The sequence below is a fragment of the Pristiophorus japonicus genome, chromosome 7, assembly GCF_044704955.1.
Source record: "Pristiophorus japonicus isolate sPriJap1 chromosome 7, sPriJap1.hap1, whole genome shotgun sequence".
Lineage (NCBI taxonomy): Eukaryota > Metazoa > Chordata > Chondrichthyes > Pristiophoridae > Pristiophorus > Pristiophorus japonicus.
In genome coordinates this window covers 16,287,344-16,308,910 of record NC_091983.1, presented here as the reverse complement: position 1 = coordinate 16,308,910, position 21,567 = coordinate 16,287,344, and the positions used below count along the sequence as shown (strand labels likewise).

Here is a 21,567-nt window from a genome sequence, read left to right as displayed (position 1 = left end):
GATGGAAGATGGGGGCAAGCTATGTGAAAAGACTAGAGAAGGTGTGATTGTTTTCCTTGGAGCTGAGGTGGTTAAGGAGAAGGAGCAGGGGTTGTATAAATGGACACTTGCAAAAAAAAAAAAAATACACTTATGGAGACCCCAAATATACAAGAGGCATTCTGAAAGCACGGGCACAGGCAAATTATGAATTGCAGATAGTCTACAATGCACCAAGCCCTTTTATGACTTAAAGCACGAGACACACAGGACAGTGCAAAACAGTGGCAACAGGTTTTGTGCAAGAAACGCCTTTTGTGGAATGACAGCTCTTTACCCAGCATCCATAATGGCAGAGAAACCGCTCTATCCCTGGGATTGAATGCTTGCTCGGCTCTATCCCAGAGACATTCTCTGCCACAATGGATGTTTGGAAAAGAACTCTCCATTTGACAAAAGCCGTTTCTTGCACAAAGCCCTCTGCCACCTTGCGCTGACGTGCATACTGGCCTTACAAGCCTCCCAAATTAAGAAAAGCGCATGCAAACGGTGAGAGCGACTGTCCTTTCAAGCCCCAGCGCTACATCCATACACAAATCGGCTTCTGGCAGCTCCACTCCCCCTGACCCTGCCATTGTCTTCTTTCCCTCAACTTCTGCTGGATGATTGACTTCATTGAGGAGCTTTTGGCTTTGGGTCGCGAAGGTGGATGGCTGTCCCCGGTCTATCTGTCACTGCTGCTCTGTGGCATGATGGTCAGGCCTGAGAGTCCCTGCAGACTCACTGCTCAACCAGAAAACTGCAATTTCACTTCTACACATAATGTGACCTGTTGTGTTTTCGCTCCCAAATGTTCTCATTCCGTTCTAAAGACTTGCCTTTGGAAGCTTCAGTATACTAGCATAACCTGTCATCACATTTCCTTTTTTTTTGGTCAGTGATTGTCCTAACGCTGGTGCATAGAACTGAGGAACGCAGTTCATTACTGAAGTTACACTCTGCTCCAAGTGAGAGCAGTGTGAAATAAAACAAAAATTTAGACTGCAAAACTGTTAAGTAAACACAGCTGAGCACTGATGTGTGGGAAGGGGATTCTAAGCATTTTTGCCATTGATTCGATGCTGATCATAACCTCAGCTGGTTTTACAATATTGTTGGGAAAAATGTTATAGTACATAGTGACCATTTTGAAAAAAAAGGATGCTGTTGCCAGTCTCTAGCTGTCTGTACTTTACAGGTTTCACTCATTTGATAACTCTTACAAAAAGGTTGATCAGGTAGATAGATGGGGCTCAATTTTGGCCAGGAGTTGCTCTGTTTTTTTGGAGTAACTTGACTTTTCTGGCGTATCTTAAAAATCCCCATTTTGCACATTCAATTTGCGCCAGTGTAAGTGAGTTAGTTACGATATTTTTAGTTCAGTTTGGTTTTTCTCAAAAGGGGGCGTTACCACCCACCTACGCTAGTTTTGGCCATTTAGGCCACTTTGGCCAGCTAATAGTTACTCCAAATCTACTTAGGCCAGCGTATATGGCCACTTCAGAAAGCCCTTACAGAGTTAAGAAATCAGCGCACGTAGGTACATCGGAGGCCATTCAGCCTGGGATAGGGAAAGGAAGGGAAGCGGAGAGGACCTGCACCTAAAGCACCAAGACTTACTTTGTGCTTTGTTTAGTGCTTTGTAATAAGCATTCAATAACAAATAAAAAATAGTAGTAATTCCTACTTTCACCTGAAAACTCAGCCCGGCAAGGCAGCGGGCCGGCTGGTGCGGGAGGCCACTCTGCCTGGGATAGGTGCAGGGCGACAACGCACCGGCAGGCCACTCGTCCAGGGCTAGGGGCGGGAGCGATTGAACTGCTGACAACGAAGCACACACAGCGGCTGCAGGAAGCAAACTCACCGGACAGGCTGCAGCAAGCAAACGGCAAAACACAAGCAGCTGCAATTCCTTTTAAAAATGGCCGATTGCTAAATCACCACTGCGCATGCGCGGACATCGCGACCCGACTCCAATGGGCATGTGCAGATGTCCCGGCACTGTTTTCACTGCAGGACGCTGGCTCCACCCCCGACTCGACTGGCCACACTGCACGACGACCAGGGAGAGGCTGCACAGCGGCCAAAGTGGGGAGGAATCTTTTCGCCGCACTTCTGAACGGAGAAAAGCGGCGCATCTCCGGTAAGTGCGCTGAAAAAAGGGTTGGGCTAAAATTGGGCCCAGAGAAACTATTTCCTCTGATGGGGGAGTCCAGAACAAGGGACCATAGCCTTCAAATTACAGCTAGGTCGTTCAGGGGTGATGTCAGGAAACATTCCTTCACACACAGGGTAGTGGAAATCTGCAACACTCCCAAAAGGCTATTGAGGCTGGGGGTCAATTGAAAATTTCAAAGCTGATATTGATAGGTTTTTGCTAGGCGTGGGTATTAAGGGTTTTGGAACCAAGGCGGATAGATGGAGTTGAGATACAGATCAGATATAATCTAATTAAATGGCAGAACAGGGTTTCAGCAGAAGATGGGCTGAGGCAGTGGCGGAGTCGAGTGATGTTGTGGAAGTGGAAGTTCTTTGTGATGGAGTGTTTATGGGGTCAGAGAGTCAGCTCAAGCTCAAATAGAATACCAAGATCTTACGCAGTCTTTTTCAGCATTAGCTCGTGGCTGTGAAGGGGAATGGAATTGGTGGTGAGATAAGGAGTTTATGGTGTGGCTGAAAATAGCTTCAGTCTTCCCAATGTTTAATTGGAGGAAATTTCAGCTGATTCAAGACAGGATATCTGACAAGCAACCTGTCAACATAGAGGTATTGAGGTGGTTGACAGTGGTGGTGGAGAGGTGGAGCTTAATGTCATCGGCACATGTCTAGCAGTTTAGCCAGGAAAATGTAGAGTTTTATTTCTGTTGCTTTACATAGCATCAAAAAGTGCTGAAGTCTTGTTCGCTTGAACACCTTCATCTGGAAGGGAAAGCTCAATGGTCACCCTACTGCAAATTTTCCAGTATAGCTATCGATATAAATCATGCGTTCTCCCATATGGAAGATTCACAATTCAACATCAGCCGGATGCAGCAATGACAAAAACTGCCTTTATTTTAACTTGATTTCAGCATGTCTTAATTGTAATGACTGTCACTCATTGGTAGCATTCTGAGAGCGGCATGAGACTGTTAAGTAAATTAATAAAATGATTTCATCAGTCTAGATAGTTATTGTTTACCTTTTGAAATACCATTTCAATCACTGAGCAAAAGCTAGCTAATGTGGTAGTGAAGTGTATCTTCTTGTGGCACTTACTGGAAGTGTATGATCCTCCAGATTAAGTTGAAGCACATTTTTGGCCCTCACAGTGGCACTTTGTGGGCCAATATGCATATACCCTGTAATGCCTTTCCAGAATGTTTGAAAGGCAGCCAGTTTGCACTTGTGCACTAAGCATTACTGACTAGATCTGATTACTCTGGAACATAAACATTTTGGTGTTCTCGACCAAAGTGACCTTAAGTTTCACTTCTATCAGAGCTCCAATTTCCACTTTCCTACTATTTTGGTACACTTGGTTTGTACGTACCACTCAGTTAGTGGTTGAGAAAGATCTCTGGACTATTCTGTTACTGTACTAGGTTTCTCAGGAAAATCATTCCCAAAACATTTGGACCTTGAGGTATTTTAAATGGTTTGTCATGTGTGAGCAAAATGATTCATAGTTTGTGGAGGTTGAGTATCAGTCAGTGTAAGGAAGGCTGTATATACAGTAAGTAATATACCATTATAACTAAATTAGATTATTGACTTTTTAAATGGATAAAACTAATAAATCTGTTCCGATTTGTAGTTTCCTCCAGGCAAAAGAAGAGTTGAAGCTACTGAAGTTTCCTGGTTTTATGTACAGTGATGTTTCTGATTTGGCTTCCACAATCCCATACTTCAGCTTGGAGGAGGACGAGAACTTGGAAGATGGCATTCATCTAATAGTTTGTGTCCATGGATTGGATGGTATGTTAATAAAAGGAACTATTAGGGTAACATCAGAACTCAACTAAACCTGTGCTATTCAATATTGCAAAAATATGTTTTTTTTTAAACTGTTACCTGTCTCATTTTTCCTTGAGAGCCACAAATCAACAGCCTTGATTGCTAACCAATGCCAATTGAAAATTTACAGAAGTGTAGAATGTTTTGAAATCATTCTTCTTGTCGGCCTGGAAACTTGTAGTACAAATCTAGACTTGGCAATTTGTACTCTGTTAAAATCCTCAAGTCCTTCCAAACCAGATTGTTGGAGTGGAGTTGTGAATAGCACAAACTGAAAGCCAAAGGCATGAATGCTGGTTGGAGCAGTGAGTTAAAATGCTGGCATTTCGCCTTTGGACAAATTTGAATCTCAGTCCGACTAATAGCATGACCATCTAATTTTTACCTCTGATAGTTTCTTTACACCTCCTCTTGAAAGCAGTGGCTTATGCTTGGGTGCAGTTCCATTAGTGACCGTAGGCCTCTAGTAGCTTGCTGAAATCACCATTCTTCATGGGTAAGCTTATACGTTGAGAGTCAGTCCATGTTTTATCCTGGTATCCACACACTTGGATTTCTCACATAGAAACATAGGAAATAGGTGCAGGAGTAGGCCATTCGGCTTTTCGAGCCTGCACCACCATTCAATATGATCATGGCTGATCATTCCCTCAGTACCCCTTTCCTGCTTTCTCTCCATACCCCTTGATCCCTTTAGCTGTAAGGGCCATATCTAACTCCCTCTTGAATATATCCAATGAACTGGCATCAACAACTCTCTGCGGCAGGGAATTCCACAGGTTAACAACTCTGAGTGACGAAATTTCTCCTCATCTCAGTCCTAAATGGCTTACCCCTTATCCTTAGACTGTGTCCCCTGGTTCTGGACTTCCCCAACATTGGGAACATTCTTCCTGCATCTAATCTGTCCAGTCCCATCAGAATCTTCTTTGTTTCTATGAGATCCCCTCTCATCCTTCGAAACTCCAATGTATAAAGGCCCAGTTGATCCAGTCTCTCCTTATATGTCAGCCCGGCCATCCTGGGAATCAGTCTGGTGAACCTTCGTTGCACTCCCTCAATAGCAAGAACGTCCTTCCTCCGATTAGGAGACCAAAATTGAACATAATATTCCAGGTGAGGCCTCACCAAGGCCCTGTACAACTGCAGTAAGACCTCCCTGCCCCTATACTCAAATCCCCTAGCTATGAATGGGTATGATTTGGTGGCCATTACAGAAACATGGTTGCAGGGTGGCCAAGACTGGGAATTAAACATACAGGGGTATCTGACGATTCAGAAAGATAGGTAAGAAGGGAAAGGAGGTGGGGTAGCTCTGTTAATAAAAGATGATATCAGGGCAGTTGTGAGGGATGATATTGGCTCCAATGAACAAAATGTTGAATCATTGTGGGTGGAGATTAGAGATAGTAAGGGGAAGAAGTCACTGGTCGGCGTAGTTTATAGGCCCCCAAATAATAACTTCACAGTGGGGCGGGCAATAATCAAGGGAATAATGGAGGCATGTGAAAAGGAACGCAGTAGTCATGGGGGATTTTAACCTACATATCGATTGGTCAAATCAAATCGCAATGGGTAGCCTGGAGGAGGAATTCATAGAATGCATACGGGATTGTTTCTTAGAACAGTATGTAACAGAACCTACAAGGGAGCAAGCCATCTTAGATCTGGTCCTGTGTAATGAGACAGGAAAAATAAACGATCTCCTCGTAAAAGATCCTCTCGGAATGAGTGTTCACAATATGGTTGAATTTGTAATATAGATTGAGGATGAGGAAGTTGTGTCAGAAACGAGCGTACTATGCTTAAACAAAGGGGACTACAGTGGGATGAGGGCAGAGTTGGCTAAAGTAGACTGGAAACAAGGACTAAACGGTGGCACAATTGAGGAACAGTGGAGGACTTTTAAGGAGCTCTTTCATAGTGCACAACAAAAATATATTCCAGTGAAAAAGAAGGGCGGCAAGAGAAGAGATAACCAGCCGTGGATAACCAAGGAAATAAAGGAAAGTATCAAATCAAAGACCAATGCGTATAAGGTGGTCAAGGTTAGTGGGAAACTAGAGGATTGGGAAAATTTTAAGCAACAGCAAAGAATGACTAAAAAAGCAATAAAGAAAGGGAAGATAGATTACGAAGGTAAACTTGCGCAAAACATAAAAACAGATAGTAAAAGCTTTTACAGATATATAAAACGGAAAAGAGTGACTAAAGTAAATGTTGGTCCCTTAGAAGATGAAAAGGGGGATTTAATAATGGGAAATGTGGAAATGGCTGAGACCTTAAACAATTATTTTGCTTCCGTCTTCACAGTGGAAGACACAAAAACCGTGCCAAAATTTGCAGGCCACAGAATTGTGGGAAGGGAGGACCTTGAGACAATCACTATCACTAGGGAGGTAGTGCTGGACAGGCTAATGGGACTCAAGGTAGACAAGTCCCCTGGTCCTGATGAAATGCATCTCAGGGTATTAAAAGAGATGGCGGAAGTTATAGCAGATGCATTCGTTATAATCTACCAAAATTCTCTGGACTCTGGGGAAGTACCAGCGGATTGGAAAGCAGCTAATGTAACGCCTCTGTTTAAAAAAGGGGGCAGGCAAAAGGCAGGTAACTATAGGCCGGTTAGTTTAACATCTGTAGTGGGGAAAATGCTTGAAACTATCATTAAGGAAGAAATAGCGGGACATCTAGATAGGAATAGTGCAATCAAGCAGACGCAGCATGGATTCATAAAGGGGAAATCATGTTTAACTAATTTACTGAAATTCTTTGAGGATATAACGAGCATGGTGGATAGAGGTGTACTGATGGATGTGGTGTATTTAGATTTCCAAAAGGCATTCAATAAGGTGCCACACAAAAGGTTACTGCAGAAGATAGAGGTACGCGGAGTCAGAGGAAATGTATTAGCATGGATCGAGAATTGGCTGGCTAACAGAAAGCAGAGAGTCGGGATAAATGGGTCCTTTTCGGGTTGGAAATCAGTGGTTAGTGGTGTGCCACAGGGATCAGTGCTGGGACCACAACTGTTTACAATATACATAGATGACCTGGAAGAGGGGACAGAGTGTAGTGCAACAAAATTTGCAGATGACACCAAGATTAGTGGGAAAGCGGGTTGTGTAGAGGACTCAGAGGCTGCAAGGAGATTTGGATAGGTTAAGCGAATGGGCGAAGGTTTGGCAGATGGAATACAATGTCGGGAAGTGTGAGGTCATCCACCTTGGGGGGGGGGGGGGGGGGGGAAAACAGTAAATGGGAATATTATTTGAATAGGGAGAAATTACAACATGCTGAGATGCAGAGGGACCTGGGGGTCCTTGTGCATGAATCCCAAAAAGTTAGTTTGCAGGTGCAGCAGGTAATCAGGAAGGCGAATGGAATGTTGGCCTTCATTGCGAGAGGGATGGAGTACAAAAGCAGGGAGGTCTTGCTGCAACTGTATAAGGTTTTGGTAAGGCTGCACCTGGAGTACTGCGTTCAGTTTTGGTCACCTTACTTAAGGAAGGATATACTAGCTTTGGAGGGGGTACAGAGACGATTCACTAGGCTGATTCCAGAAATGAGGGGTTACCTTATGATGACAGATTGAGTAGACTTGGTCTTTACTCGTTGGAGTTCAGAAGGATGAGGGGTGATCTTATAGAAACATTTAAAATCATGAAAGGGATAGACAAGATAGAGGCAGAGAGGCTGTTTCCACTGGTCGGGGAGACTAGAACTAGGGGGCACAGCCTCAAAATACGGAGGAGCCAATTTAAAACCGAGTTGAGAAAGAATTTCTTCTCCCAGAGGGTTGTGAATCTGGAATTCTCTGCCCAAGGAAGCAGTTGAGGCTAGCTCATTGAATGTTTCCAAGTCAAAGATAGATAGATTTTTAACCAATAAGGGAATTAAGGGTTACGGGGAGAGGGCGGGTAAGTGGAGCTGAGTCCACGGCCAGATCAGCCATGATCTTATTGAATGGCGGAGCAGGCTCGAGGGGCTAAATGGCCTACTCCTGTTCCTAATTCTTATGTTCTTATGAAGGCCACCATACCATTTGCCTTCTTTACCGCCTGCTGTACCTGTATGCCAACTTTCAATGACTGATGTACCATGACACCCAGGTCTCGTTGCACCTCCCCTATTCCTAATCTGCCACCATTCAGATATTCTGTCTTTGTGTTTTTACCCCCAAAGTGGATAATCTCACATTTATCCACATTATACTGCATCTGCCATGCATTTGCCCACTCACCTAACCTGTCCAAGTCACCCTGCAGTCTCTTAGCGTCCCCCTCACAGCTCACACCGCCACCCAGTTTAGTGTCATCTGCAAACTTGGAGATATTACACTCAATTCCTTCATCCAAACCATTGATGTATATTATAATGAGCTGGGGTCCCAGCACTGAGCCCTGCAGCACTCCACTAGTCACTGCCTGCCATTCTGAAAAGGACCCGCTTATCCCGACTCTGCTTCCTGTCTGCCAACCAGTTTGCTATCCACGTCAGTATATTACCCCCAATACCATGTGCTTTGATTTTGCACACCAACCCTTGTGTGGGACCTTGTCAAAAGCTTTTTGAAAGTCCAAATACACCACCCTTTCATAAATCCATGTTGACTTGGACCGATCCTGTCACTACTTTCCAAATGCACTGATATTTCATCTTTAATAATTGATTCCAACATTTTCCCCACTACTGATGTCAGGCTAACCTGTCTATAATTACCCGTTTTCTCTCCCTTTTTTAAAAAGTGGTGTTACATTAGCTACTCTCCAGTCCATAGGAACTGATCCCGAGTCGATAGACTGTTGAAAAATGATCACCAATGCATCCACTATTTTTAGGACCACTTCCTTAGTCTGCATCCCAGAGTACTTATCAGGCCCCGGGGATTTATCAGCCTTCAATCCCATCAATTTCCCTAACACAATTTCCCGTCTAATAAGGATATCCTTCAGTTCCCCCTCCTCACTAGACCCTCGGTCCCCTAGTACTTTCGGAAGCTTATTTGTGTTTTCCTTCATGAAAACAGAACCAAAGTATCTGTTCAATTGGTCTGCCATTTCTTTGTTCCCAGTTATAAATTCACCTGAATCCAACTGCAAAGGACCTACGTTTGTCTTCACTAATCTTTTTCTCTTCACATAGCTATAGAAGCTTTTGCAGTCAGTTTTTATGTTCCTGGCAAGCTTCTTCTCGTACTCTATTTTCCCCCTCTTAATTAAACCCTTTGTCCTCCTCTGCTGAATTCTAAATTTCTCCCAGTCCTCAGGTTTGCTGCTTTTTCTGGCCAATTTACATGCCTCTTCCTTGGATTTAACACTATCCTTAATTTCCCTTGTTCGCCACGGTTGAGCCACCTTCCCCGTTTTATTTTTACTCCAGACAGGGATGTACAATTGCTGAAGTTCATCCATGTGATCTTTAAATGTTTGCCATTGCCTATCCTCCGTCAACCATTTAAGTATCATTTGCCAGTCTACTCTAGCCAATTCACGCCTCAAACCATCGAAGTTACCTTTCCTTAAGTTCAGGACCCTAGTTTCTGAATTAACTGTGTCACTCTCCATCCTAATAAAGAATTCTACCATGTTATATGTCTTCCCGAAGGGGTATCGCACAACAAGATTGCTAATTTCACATTACCCAGTCTAGGATGGCCAGCTCCCTGGTTGGTACCTCGACATATTAGTCTAGAAAACCATCCTTAATACATTCCAGGAAATCCTCCTCCACCGCATTGCTACCAGTTTGGTTAGCCCAATCAATATGTAGATTAAAGTCACCCATGATAACTGCTGTACCTTTATTACATGCATCCCTTATTTCTTCTTTGATGCTGTCCCCAACCTTACTACTACTGTTTGGTGGTCTGTGCACAACTCCCACTACTGTTTTCTGCCCCTTGGTATTCCGCAGCTCCACCCATACCGATTCCACATCATCCAAGCTATAATGTTCTTTCTTACTATTGCATTAATTTCCTCTTTAACCAGCAATGCCACCCTGCCTCCTTTTCCTTTCTGTCTATCCTTCCTAAATGTTGAATACTCCTGGATGTTGATTCCCAGCCTTGGTCATGTATTGCAAGATCATGATCAAGATTATTAAACCATCCTGATGTATTTTTCTTTTTCCTTACAAAGGGGATCTTGAAGTCAAATTGTAGTGCACCTCAGCTCCATTGCTACCCTGGCTAAAACAGTGCATTACCTCCTAAACCAATTTTTGAAATGTGGAGAATTTAAGATGATCACAGACTATCTGTGAAAACTAATTAGAAACATAGAAAATAGGTGCAGAAGTAAGCCATTCGGCCCTTCAAGGCTGCACCATGATTCAATGAGTTCATGGCTGAACATGCAACTTCAGTACCCCATTCCTGTTTTCTCGCCATACCCCTTGATCCCCCTAGTAATAAGGACTACATCTAACTCCTTTTTGAATATATTTAGTGAATTGGCCTCAACAACTTTCTGTGGTAGAGAATTCCACAGGTTCACCACTCTCTGGGTGAAGAAGTTTCTCCTCATCTCGGTCCTAAATGGCTTACCCCTTATCCTTAGACTGTGACCCCTGGTTCTGGAATTCCCCAACATTGGGAACAATCTTCCTGCATCTAACCTGTCTAAACCCATCAGAATTTTAAAGGTTTCTATGAGATCTCCTCTCATTCTTCTGAACTCCAGTGAATACAAGCCCAGTTGATCCAGTCTTTCTTGATATGTCAGTCCTGCCATCCCGGGAATCAGTCTGGTGAACCTTCGCTGCACTCCCTCAATAGCAAGAATGTCCTTCCTCAAGTTAGGAGACCAAAACTGTACACAATACTCCAGGTGTGGCCTCACCAAGGCCCTGTGCAACTGTAGTAACACCTCCCTGCCCCTGTAATCAAATCCCCTCGCGATGAAGGCCAACATGCTATTTGCTTTCTTAACCGCCTGCTGTACCTGCATGCCAACCTTCAATGACTGATGTACCAAATGACACCCAGGTCTCATTGCACCTCCCCTTTTCCTAATCTGTCACCATTCAGATAATAGTCTCTCTCTGTTTTTACCATCAAAGTGGATAACCTCACATTTATCCACATTATACTTCATCTGCCATGCATTTGTCCACTCACCTAACCTATCCAAGTCACTCTGCAGCCTCATAGCATCCTCCTCGCAGCTCACACTGCCACCCAACTTAGTGTCATCTGCAAATTTGGAGATACTACATTTAATCCCCTTGTCTAAATCATTAATGTACAATGTAAACAGTTGGGGCCCTAGCACAGAACCTTGCGGTACCCCACTAGTCACTGCCTGCCATTCTGAAAAGTACCCATTTACTCATACTCTTTGCTTCCTGTCTGCCAACCAGTTCTCAATCCACGTCAGCACACTACCCCCAATCCCATGTGCTTTAACTTTGCACATTAATCTCTTGTGTGGGACCTTGTCAAAAGTCCAAATACACCATATCAACTGGTTCTCCCTTGTCCACTCTACTGGAAAGAAGATTTGTCAAGCATGATTTCCCTTACACAAATCCATGCTGACTTGGACCTATCATGTCATCTATTTCCAAATCCGCTGCTATGATATCCTTAATAATTGATTCCATCATTTTACCCACTACCGATGTTAGGCTGACCGGTCTATAATTCCCTGTTTTCTCTCTCCCTCCTTTTTTAAAAAGTGGGGTTACATTAGCTACCCTCCACTCCATGGGAACTGATCCAGAGTCCATTATGTGCCATAGATGTAAGATATGTTTACTTCAGTACAATCGACGTCACTGAAACAGATTATCTGGTCATTATCTATTTGCTGTTTGTGGGAGCTCATTGTGTGCAAATTGGCTGCCACGTTTCCGACATCACAACAGTAACTATATCGGGAACGGTAGCATAATGGTAACGTTACTGGACAAGTGTTCCAGAGGCCTGGACTAATGATCGAGGGACCTGAGTTCAAATCCCACCATAGCAGCTGGGGAATTTAAATTCAGTTAATTAAATAAATCTGGAATAAAAAGCTAGTATCAATGATGGTGACCATGAAACTACCCAATTATTGTAAATCCCATCTCGTTCACTAATGTGCTCTAGGGAAGGAAATCTGCCGCCCTTAACCGGTCTGGCCTATGTGTGGCTCCAGACCCACAGCAATGTGGTTGACTCTTAACTGCCCTCTGAAATGGCTGCTGCGAAAAATGTTGGAGTCCATTATTGAAGAAGCAGTAGCGGGACATTTGGAAAAGCATAATTCGGTCAGGCAGAGTCAGCATAGATTTATGAAGGGGAAGTCATGTTTGACAAATTTTCTGGAATTCTTTCAGGACGTAATGAACAGGGTGGATAAAGGGGAACCAGTGAATGTGGTGTATTTGAACTTCCAGAAGGCATTTGACAAGGTGCCACATAAAAGGTTACTGCACGATAAAAGTTCAGGGGTTGGAGATAATATATTAGCATGGATAGAGGATTGGCTAACTAACAGAAAACAGAGAGTCGGGATAAATGGTTCATTCTCGGGTTGGCAATCAGTAACTAGTGGGGTGCCGCAGGGATCAGTGCTGGGACCCCAGCTATTTACAATCTATATTTATGACTTGGAAGACGGGACCAAGTGCAACGTAACCAAGTTTACTGACGATACAAAGATGGAAGGAAAAGCAATGTGTGAGGAGGACACAATTTTGCAAAAGGACATAGACAGGCTAAGTGAGTGAGTGGGCAAACATTTGGCAGATGGAGTATAATGTTGGATAGTGAGAGGTCATGCATTTTGGCAGAAAAGATCAAAGAGCAAGTTGTTATTTAAATGGAGAAAAATTGCAAAGTGCTGCAGTACGGCGGGACCTGGGGGTACTTGTGCATGAAACACAGTAAGTTAGTATGCAGGTACAGCAAGTGATCAGGAACGCCAATGGAATCTTGGCCTTTATTGCAAAGGGGATGGAGTATAAAAGCAGGGAAGTCTTGCTACAGTTATACAGGGTATTGGTGAGGCCACACCTGGAATACTGCGTACAGTTTTGGTTTCAATATTTGCGAAAGGATATACTTGCTTTGGAGGCAGTTCACTCGGTTGATTCCGGAGATGAAGGGGTTGACTTATGAGGAAAGGTTGAGGAGGTTGGACCTCTACTCAGTGGAATTTTAAAGAATGAGAGGTGATCTTATCGAAACGTGTAAAGTTATGAGGGGGCTTGACATGGTGAATGCAGAGAGGATGTTTCCTCTGATGGGGGAGACTAGAACTCGGGGGCATGATCTTAGAATAAGGGGCCACCCATTTAAAACTGAGATGAGGAGGAATTTCTTCTGTGGGTTGCAAATCTGTGGAATTTGCTGCCTCAGAGAGCTGTGGAAGCTGGGACATCGAATTAATTTAAGACAGAGATAGACAGTTTCTTAACCATTAAGGGATTATGGGGAGCGGGCAGGGAAGTGGACCTGAGTCCATGATCGGATCAGCCATGATCGTATTAAATGGCAGAACAGGCTCGAGGGGCCGTATGGCCTACTCCTCCTATTGCTTATGTGCTTAATAAAACCCGATGGACCACACGGCATCGACCTCGGCACCGGCTACGGACACAACAATGGCACACCCAGCCCAGTCGACGCTGTAGAGTCCTTCTCACCAACATCTGGGAACTTGTGCCAAAATTGGGAAAGCTGTGCCACAGACTAGTCAAGCCATAGCCTGACATAGTCATCCTCACAGAATTATCCCTTTCAGCCAATATTGCAGACTCCTCCATCACTATCCCTTGGTATGTCCTGTCCCACCGGCAGGACAGACCCACTGGGGGTGGTGGCGCAGTGGTATACAGTCGGGAGGGAGTGCCCTTGGAAGTCCTCAACATTGACTCTGGATCCCATGAAGTCTCAGGGATTCAAGCATGGGCAAGGAAACCTCCTGTTGATTACCACCTACTGCCCTCCCTCAGCTGATGAATCAGTACCATGTTGAACACCACTTGGAAGAAGTACTGAGAGTTGCAAGTGGACAGAATGTACTCTGGTAGGGGACTTCAATGTCTATCACCCAAGAGTGGCTCGATAGCATCACTACTGACTGAGCCCTGATGCCAGACTAGCTGCCAGACTGGGCCTGTGGCAGGTAGTGAGAAAATCAACACGAGGGGAAAAACCTATTTTACCTCATCCTCACTAATCTTCCTGTCACAGATGCATCTGTCCATGACAGCATTGGTGGCTGCGACCACCGCACAGTCATTGTGGAGACGAAGTCCCGTTTTCACACTGAGGACACCATCCATCATGTTGTGTGGCACTACCACTGTGCTAAATGGGATAGATTCAGAACATATCTAGCAGCTCAAAACTGAGCATCCATGAGGCGCTGTGGGCCATCAGCAGCAGCAGAATTGTATTCCAGCACAGTCTGTACCCTCATGGCCCGGCATATCCCTCACTACCATTACCATCAAGCCAGGGGCCCAACTCTGGTTCAATGAAGAGTGCATGCCAGCATCAGCCCCAGGCGTACCTAAAAATGACGTGCCAATCTGGGGAAGCTGTAACACAGGACTACATGAATGCTAAAAAGCGGAAGCAGCATGCTGTAGACAAAGGCTAAGCGATCCCACAACCAACAGATCAGATTAAAGCTCTGCAGTCCTGCCACTTCCAGTCATGAATGGTGGTGGACCATTAAACAACAAACGGGAAGAGGAGGCTCCATGAATATCCCCATGCTCAATCATCTTCCTTTGTGCTAGTATGACTCCAGCCAGTGGAGAGCTTTCCCCTGATTCCCATTGACTTCAATTTTGCTAGGGCTCCTTGATGCCACACTTGGTCAAATGTTGCCTTGATGTCAAGGGCGGTCACTCGCCTTGCCTCTGGTATTCAGCTCTTTAGTCCATGTTTGAACTAAGGCTGGAATGGGGTCTGAAGCAGAACCCAAACTGAGCATCTGTGAACAGGTTATTGGTGAGTTACTGCCACTTGATAGCACTGATGATGACTCGTTTTCCATTAAATTTCTTGATGATTGAGAGGAGACTGATAGGGTGGTAGTTGGCTGGATTGGAATTGTCCTGCTGTTTGTGAACCGGACATAACCTGAGCAATTTTCCACTTTGTCAGATAGATGCCAGTGTTGTAGCTATACTGGAATAGCTTGGCTAGAGGCGCAGCCAGTTCTGGGGTACGTCTTCAGCACAACAGCTGGGATGTTTTGGGGGCCCATAGACTTTGCTGTATCCAGTGTGCTCAGCCGTTTCTTGATATCACGTGGAGTGAATCAAATTGCCTGAAGACTGGCTTCTGTGATGGTGGGGACATCAGGAGGAGGCTGTGATGGGGAATCCACTCAGCACTTTACTGACTAAAGATAGTGCAAACGTTTCAGCCTTGTCTTTTGCACTCAATTACTGGCTCCGCCATCATTAAGGATGGTCATCGACCTGAAACATTAACTCTGTTTCTCTCTCCACAGATGCTGCCTGACCTGCTGAGTATTTCCAGCATTTTCTGCTTTTTATTATTAAGGATGGGGATGTTCATGGAACCTCCTCCTCCTGTTAGTTGCTTAATCGTCCACCACCATTAATGACTAGTTGTGGCAGAACAGCGGAGCTTTAATCTGATCTGTTGTGGGATCTCTTAGCTCTATCTAGCATGCTGCTTCCGCTGTTTAGCATGCATGTAGTTCTGTGTAATTGAGGCGAAAGGTATTGATGCATTTAAGGAGAAGTTAGATAAGTACATGAGGGAGAAGAGAATAGAACATTACGCTGATATTAGATGAGGAAGGATGGGAGGAGGCTCAATTGGAGCATAACTGCCGGGAAGGACTGGTTTGGCAGAATGCCCTGTTTCTGTGCTGTATATTCAATGTAATTCTCTTGCCTCTCCCAGACAGTTCAAATCAATGGGTTTAGATCTTCGCTTGGGAGATGCGCCTGCAAGCAAACTCAAATGAGCAAGATTTTGTTGCCAGCGTCCTTCAACCTCTGGTACCATTGGCCTTGGCCCTTGTCAGGGAACCATCCTTACCACTGTTGGTGGATCTTGCTCAGACTACTTAATTGCAGTAGCTGGCTGCAGTCTATTGCTGAAGGCACAATGATTCACAGCATGTTTACCTATCGATCATTATACTGTAGTCTATATTTTTGATGGAGATTTCCTTTCAATTCCAGATTTGTATGGTGCTCCAGAACAAAATGCTGCAATAGAGTGCATAAACATTTAGAATCTGCATGATCATAATGCATTCTGATTGGATTGCATCTCTCCTCGGGAGTATTGAATAACTAATGGCCACTTCGGTGGAGATCTGGCACCAGCCACTTCTATCGTTATAATAGGGGTTCTATTATTCCTTTCATCAAAATTTATTTCATAATTCAGAAATTTGCTACCTAACTCGATAACTTAAATTTTCCGTGATCATGTACCCTGTTCATTACAAGAGCATAAAATAAATGCAGGAGTGAGGATTATTCAGCCCATCTTAACCAACCTTAGCTTATACATCTAGAAAAATCTACAGTCGTCCTACATCACTGTATCCAACTGTGCCTTGAGTGACTCCAAGGTTTTTACCTCTATTAGCTTACCCTACACCGAACTCTTTTTTTAAAGTCTTGATCAGACTCTGTGTGATGGTCCTGAATCAGTCCAAAATTTCCTTCCACCAGATCCTGTGACCTGCTCTTGAGATTTACTTTGAAGCAGTATTCCGAATTTACCGTTTCAATATACTGTTATTATTTTGCAAAGGCAGACTCATATGATTCTAGCATGTTGGAACATTGTCATCACCAGTATGCAAATTCCATAGACCGCCGGATAGCTTAGTTAGTTGGCATGATTCAAAAATAGTGGATATGGTTTGTATTTGTCAACGAGTACGATTTGAGATTTGAATCACATTATCCCTGTCCAGGTCTAAAGAGTTGAGAAGCACCCAACTGCAACGTTGAATCCTGGTTGACTGTGGTGTCAGAAATTATATGGTGATTTATAGGAGGAGCTACTGTCCACTCTTCATACCAATGAGTTGTTAAGGAAAAGTCAAAGGAATCAGGAAAGGTTGACCATATTTGGTGTCTTAAAAAGAGTCGCGCTGTTGCTGTTATCCTGACTTCTCTTCTGCACCACAAACTGTCTTTTTAAACAACGCTCCCGTGCCTTCTCCACTCTCACCTCCAATAACAAGTGCAAGAAGCTGATGGACCTTTTTGTCTCAAAGATTGAGACCATCCTTTCAAATGATTCTGCCATTTCCCTCCCTTTCACCTAATGTTCCCTGCCGTCCTAGCCCTCACGTCTTTCTCTAGATGCTCTCCCATCTCCCATCGTGCTCTCTCCAAACTCATGTCCATGAGACCTGCCTCCTGCCCCCTCAACCATATTCTCACCAAACTGTTGACCGCTCAACTTCCCTTCCTGGCCCCCACATTATCTGACGTTGGTAATGGTTCCCTCTCTTCAGGTACTCTTCAATGTCAGCTGATGCTCAGTGGGTATCACACTTACCTCTGAGTCAGAAGGTCCCACTCCAGGGACTTGAGCACACAAATCTAGACTGACACTCCAGTGCAGTGCTGAGGAAGTGCTGCACTGTCGGAGGTGCTGTCCTTCGGATGAGATGTTAAACCGAGACCCCGTCTGTTCTTTCAGGTGGACATAAAAGATCCCATGGCACTATTTCGAAGACGAGCAAGGGAGTTATCACGGTGTCCTGGCCAATATTTATCCCTCAATCAACATAACAAAACAGATTACCTGTTCATTATCACATTGCTGTTTATGCTGTGCACAATTGACTGCTCCGTTTCTCACATTACAACAGTGACTTCACTTCAAAAAGTACTTCATTGGCTGTAAAGCGCTTCGAGACGTCCAGTGGTCGTGAAAGGTGCTATATAAATGCAAGTCTTAAGTCTTTCTTTACTGTCCCTCCCCTTGAAGTCTGCTGGCATCATCCCTCTCCTCCAAGACGCCACCCTTAACCTCTCTCTCCTTGCAAACTACCTTTCCAGCATCCCTTTCCTCTCAAGTCCTCGAACATGTTGCCTCCCAAATCCATGCCTATCTTTCCTGCAATTGCATGTTTGATTCCCTCCAATCACAGTACTGAAACGGACATTATTAAAATCACAAATAACATTCTATGTGACTATGACCATAGTAAATTATCCCTCCTCATCCTTTTTGACCTATCTGCAGCCTTTTACATGGTTGACCACCACACCTCCCCTCCGTCGTCCAGCTGGGTAGGACTGTCCTTGCCTTATTCAATTCTTATCTATCAAATCGTAGCCAGCATGCAATGGCTTCTCTTCACAGTCCTGCACTGTTACCTCAGAAGTCCCCTAAGGATCGATCCTTGGCCCCCTTCTATTTCTCATCTACATGCTGCCCTTCAGCGACAGTCTCTGAAAACACGTCAGGTTCCATATGTACGCTGACGAAACTCAACTACCACCATCTCACCACCACCTCCCTTGACTCCTCCACTCTGAAATAGCGCACTGCTTGTCTGACATCCAATATTGGGTGAGTAGAAATTTCCTCCCAAGTTGGAAGACCAAAGCCATTGTCTTTGGTCCCTGCCACATACTCCATTACCAGGCCACCGATTCCATCCCTCTCTATGGCATCTGTTTGAAGCTGAGCGAAATCGTTCGCAACCTTGGTGTTGTGTTTGACCCCGAGATGAGCTTCCGACACCATATCCACTCCATCACCAAAACTGCCTATTTCTACCTCCAGCGCCCAACTCAGTTCATCCCTCAGCTCATCTGCTGCTGAAACCCTCATCCATGCCTTTGTTACCTCTAGACTATTCCAATGCTCTCCTGGGCGACCTCCCATCTTCCACTCTCCATAAACTTGAACTCATCCAACACTTTGCTGCCCGTTCAGCCGTCATCCCTGTGATCACTACATTGTCTCCATGTCCAGCAACACCTTAATTTTAAAATTCTCATCCTTGTTTTCAAATGTCTCCATGGTCTCGCTCCTCCATCTCTGTAACCTCCTCCAGCCCTACAAGCCTTCAAGATCTCTGCGCTCCCCCAATTCTGGCATCTTGTGTATCCCCAATTTTCTGTGCGCCACCATTGGCAGCCATTCCTTCAGCTCCCTTGGCCCCAAGCTCTGGAATTCCCTCGCTAAACCTCTACCTCTCCTTCCTCTTCTTTACCATGCTCCTTAAAACCTACCTCTTTGGCCAAGCTTTTGGTCATCTGTCCTGATGTAATCTTCTATGGCTCAGTGTCAAATTTTGATTGATAATGCTTTTGTGAAGTGCTCTCGGAAGTTTTGCTATATAAATGCAAGTTGTTGTTGGTGATGGAACAAATTAGACTAAATTGGCACCATGATTTTATTACAAAATTGGCATCAGCATTCTTGTCTGTTTGTCATTAACTGTGAAACCAGTAGATAGATTATCTTTAGATCTCGGTCAATCAGTTAATAATGACAATGCACTGTTAACTGTCTTATACCCATCCATATAGTATAGTTCCTTTTAAGGCTAAAAGAGCCCAAATTCTCCAGTCTTTCCTTGTAACTCAATTCTCTTGACGCTGGGAATTAGCCTCAAGTGGCTTCTCTGTAGCACCTCCACTTTTAAATGGATCTGTGACCAAAATTAGCACTATATTCAAGGTGTGGTCTGACTCGAGCACTGTCAAGAATCAACATGTAATGCTCCATACCTGCCATGCTATACTATTACCAATGTTTTCAGAACTCTATTTTTATTTGATTCCTGCTTCACGGTAGAGTGCCAAGTCTAGGTCTACTTTTAGGTTTTCTTCAACGTCACTATAGCTAGTTTGATACCATTTACAGAGTATAAATGCCATGTCATTTTTTTTCTTTAGTTGTTGTACCTTATGCTGCTTAGTATTAAATTTCAACTGGCACTCTGCCCACTTAGATTTTGTCACTGATTTTGTGCCTCTCAAAACTCTGCATGTTCCCGCTTTCCCCCCGCCCCCCCCCCCCCTCAATTTAATACTGTCTGAAAACTTGACCTATTTAAATTGAGTTCTGACTCCAAGTCAATGCACATTTCAAACAACGCGGATCCAAGCATTGACCTTCAAGGCAATCTTCTTGGTTCCTTCATCTGCCCTCAACATTATTGCTCTTAACAAGTATCCTCCATTTCCTTCCATCAGCCAATTCCTTATTCGTTTTCAGGTTTTTTGTAGAATTCTGCTTTTTATGCCCTTTGTGTGGAATTTTGTTGGAGGCTTTCTGGAATGCTGGGAACACAATGTTCGGCTTTCCATAATCCACACATGATATTTCCTGAAAATAAAGTCAAGGGCTAGAATTTCCTCAAAGCCCGCCAGCGCCCAATTGCCGCCCCAAAAACTGCTACGCTGGGAAAATAATCACCGGCGCTAACTTCCCGAAAAACATTTTTTAAATCCGTCCAGTGAAAAATACGGGCTTTGCACCCCCAATCTAGGCGGGAAAGTGTAATTTCAGCTAGATTGGGCGGTGCTAAAGAAACTGGGCGAAAAATTAAAAATGGGCAAAACAAAATAAAACCTCACTTTAAAAATCCCCAAAACATTCCCAAGACATTTTAAAATTAAATCACCCCAACAGATTTTGAAAATAAATGGTAAAAAAACAATCACTTATCTTTTTCTTGAAGACCTACATGCTTACCGCCCAGCTCCGCTGGTCCTCGTGGGCATTTTTTGTAATTTTTTTATACTTACCTACGAGTCCTCACTCAGCCAAAGATCGCGCCAGGGTGATCTGTGGACATTGCACGCCAGCGGTCTTCTCCCCAGCGGCACTTTGAAACCGCCGGTGTGCCTCAGGTAGGGAATTGTTCGCCGACCAGGTTCTCGCCCAAAATGGCCAATACCGCTGAGAAACCGGGCAGCGATGAAGTGCAAATTCTAGCCCTGGACTTTAATCAGGTGGCATCTTAACTTCTGAAGCCATGTTGATTATTAGGTTATTATTATAAAAGCAGTCCTCTAATTTGCCCCTGATTATTTCAGTTGTTTGATGCAAGAAGAGAGAATTAGCATTTATATTGGGCTAGACTTTCCATTATTATCTCTATCTCCCAAAAATAGGCGATATTTCTGGCGTTACTGGTTGTTTTATTTTTCAGGATCACCGGAATATCGCCCATTTTAAAAACCGCTAGTTTCGCCTTTTTAATTTGGGCGATAGCCTTAGCGATGTGAAATGGGCGATAGCAATGTATTCAGTCGTGCAAGGCCGGCATCCATAGCATGGTCTTTCTGCGCATGCGCGGTATTTTTTCAGGCAAAGAGCTCTTCCCGTGATTTGGGAGGTCAAGGGTCATCAGGGAGGGGGAAGAGAGAGGAAGGTTGTGTCGAGGCAATGGAGATGGAACATGAGGAGTCGGGAGAGAGTGATGTTGTGGAGGTTGCAGGGAAAAGGAGGGCGAAAGCCTTTTCTGATAAAGCCAATGAAGCTCTCCCAGCCCTCCTCAGATATACCAGCGAAATATGGCAGGACATAAGAGAGCCAAACCAGTGCCGCAAGCGCTGGAACAGTCTCGTGGC

At 44.3% G+C, this 21,567-nt stretch overlaps 1 protein-coding gene across 12 annotated transcripts in view; it reads left to right on the top strand.

Annotated features, from left to right (window-relative positions):
• fam135a (family with sequence similarity 135 member A) overlaps window positions 1-21,567 on the top strand; it is a 253,544-nt gene that overhangs the window by 170,757 nt on the left and 61,220 nt on the right. For 11 of the 12 annotated variants that reach the window (XR_011593824.1, XM_070884848.1, XM_070884853.1 and 8 more), the window contains one exon: window positions 3,815-3,975. Coding sequence is in view for 11 of the 12 variants with exons in the window: in XM_070884848.1 (XP_070740949.1) it covers window positions 3,815-3,975 (161 nt within the window). In the remaining variant the exon portion in view is untranslated. Of the gene's footprint in view, window positions 1-3,814; window positions 3,976-16,931; window positions 17,197-21,567 lie in introns of those variants that run through there. The other variant, XM_070884855.1, reaches the window with a different exon arrangement.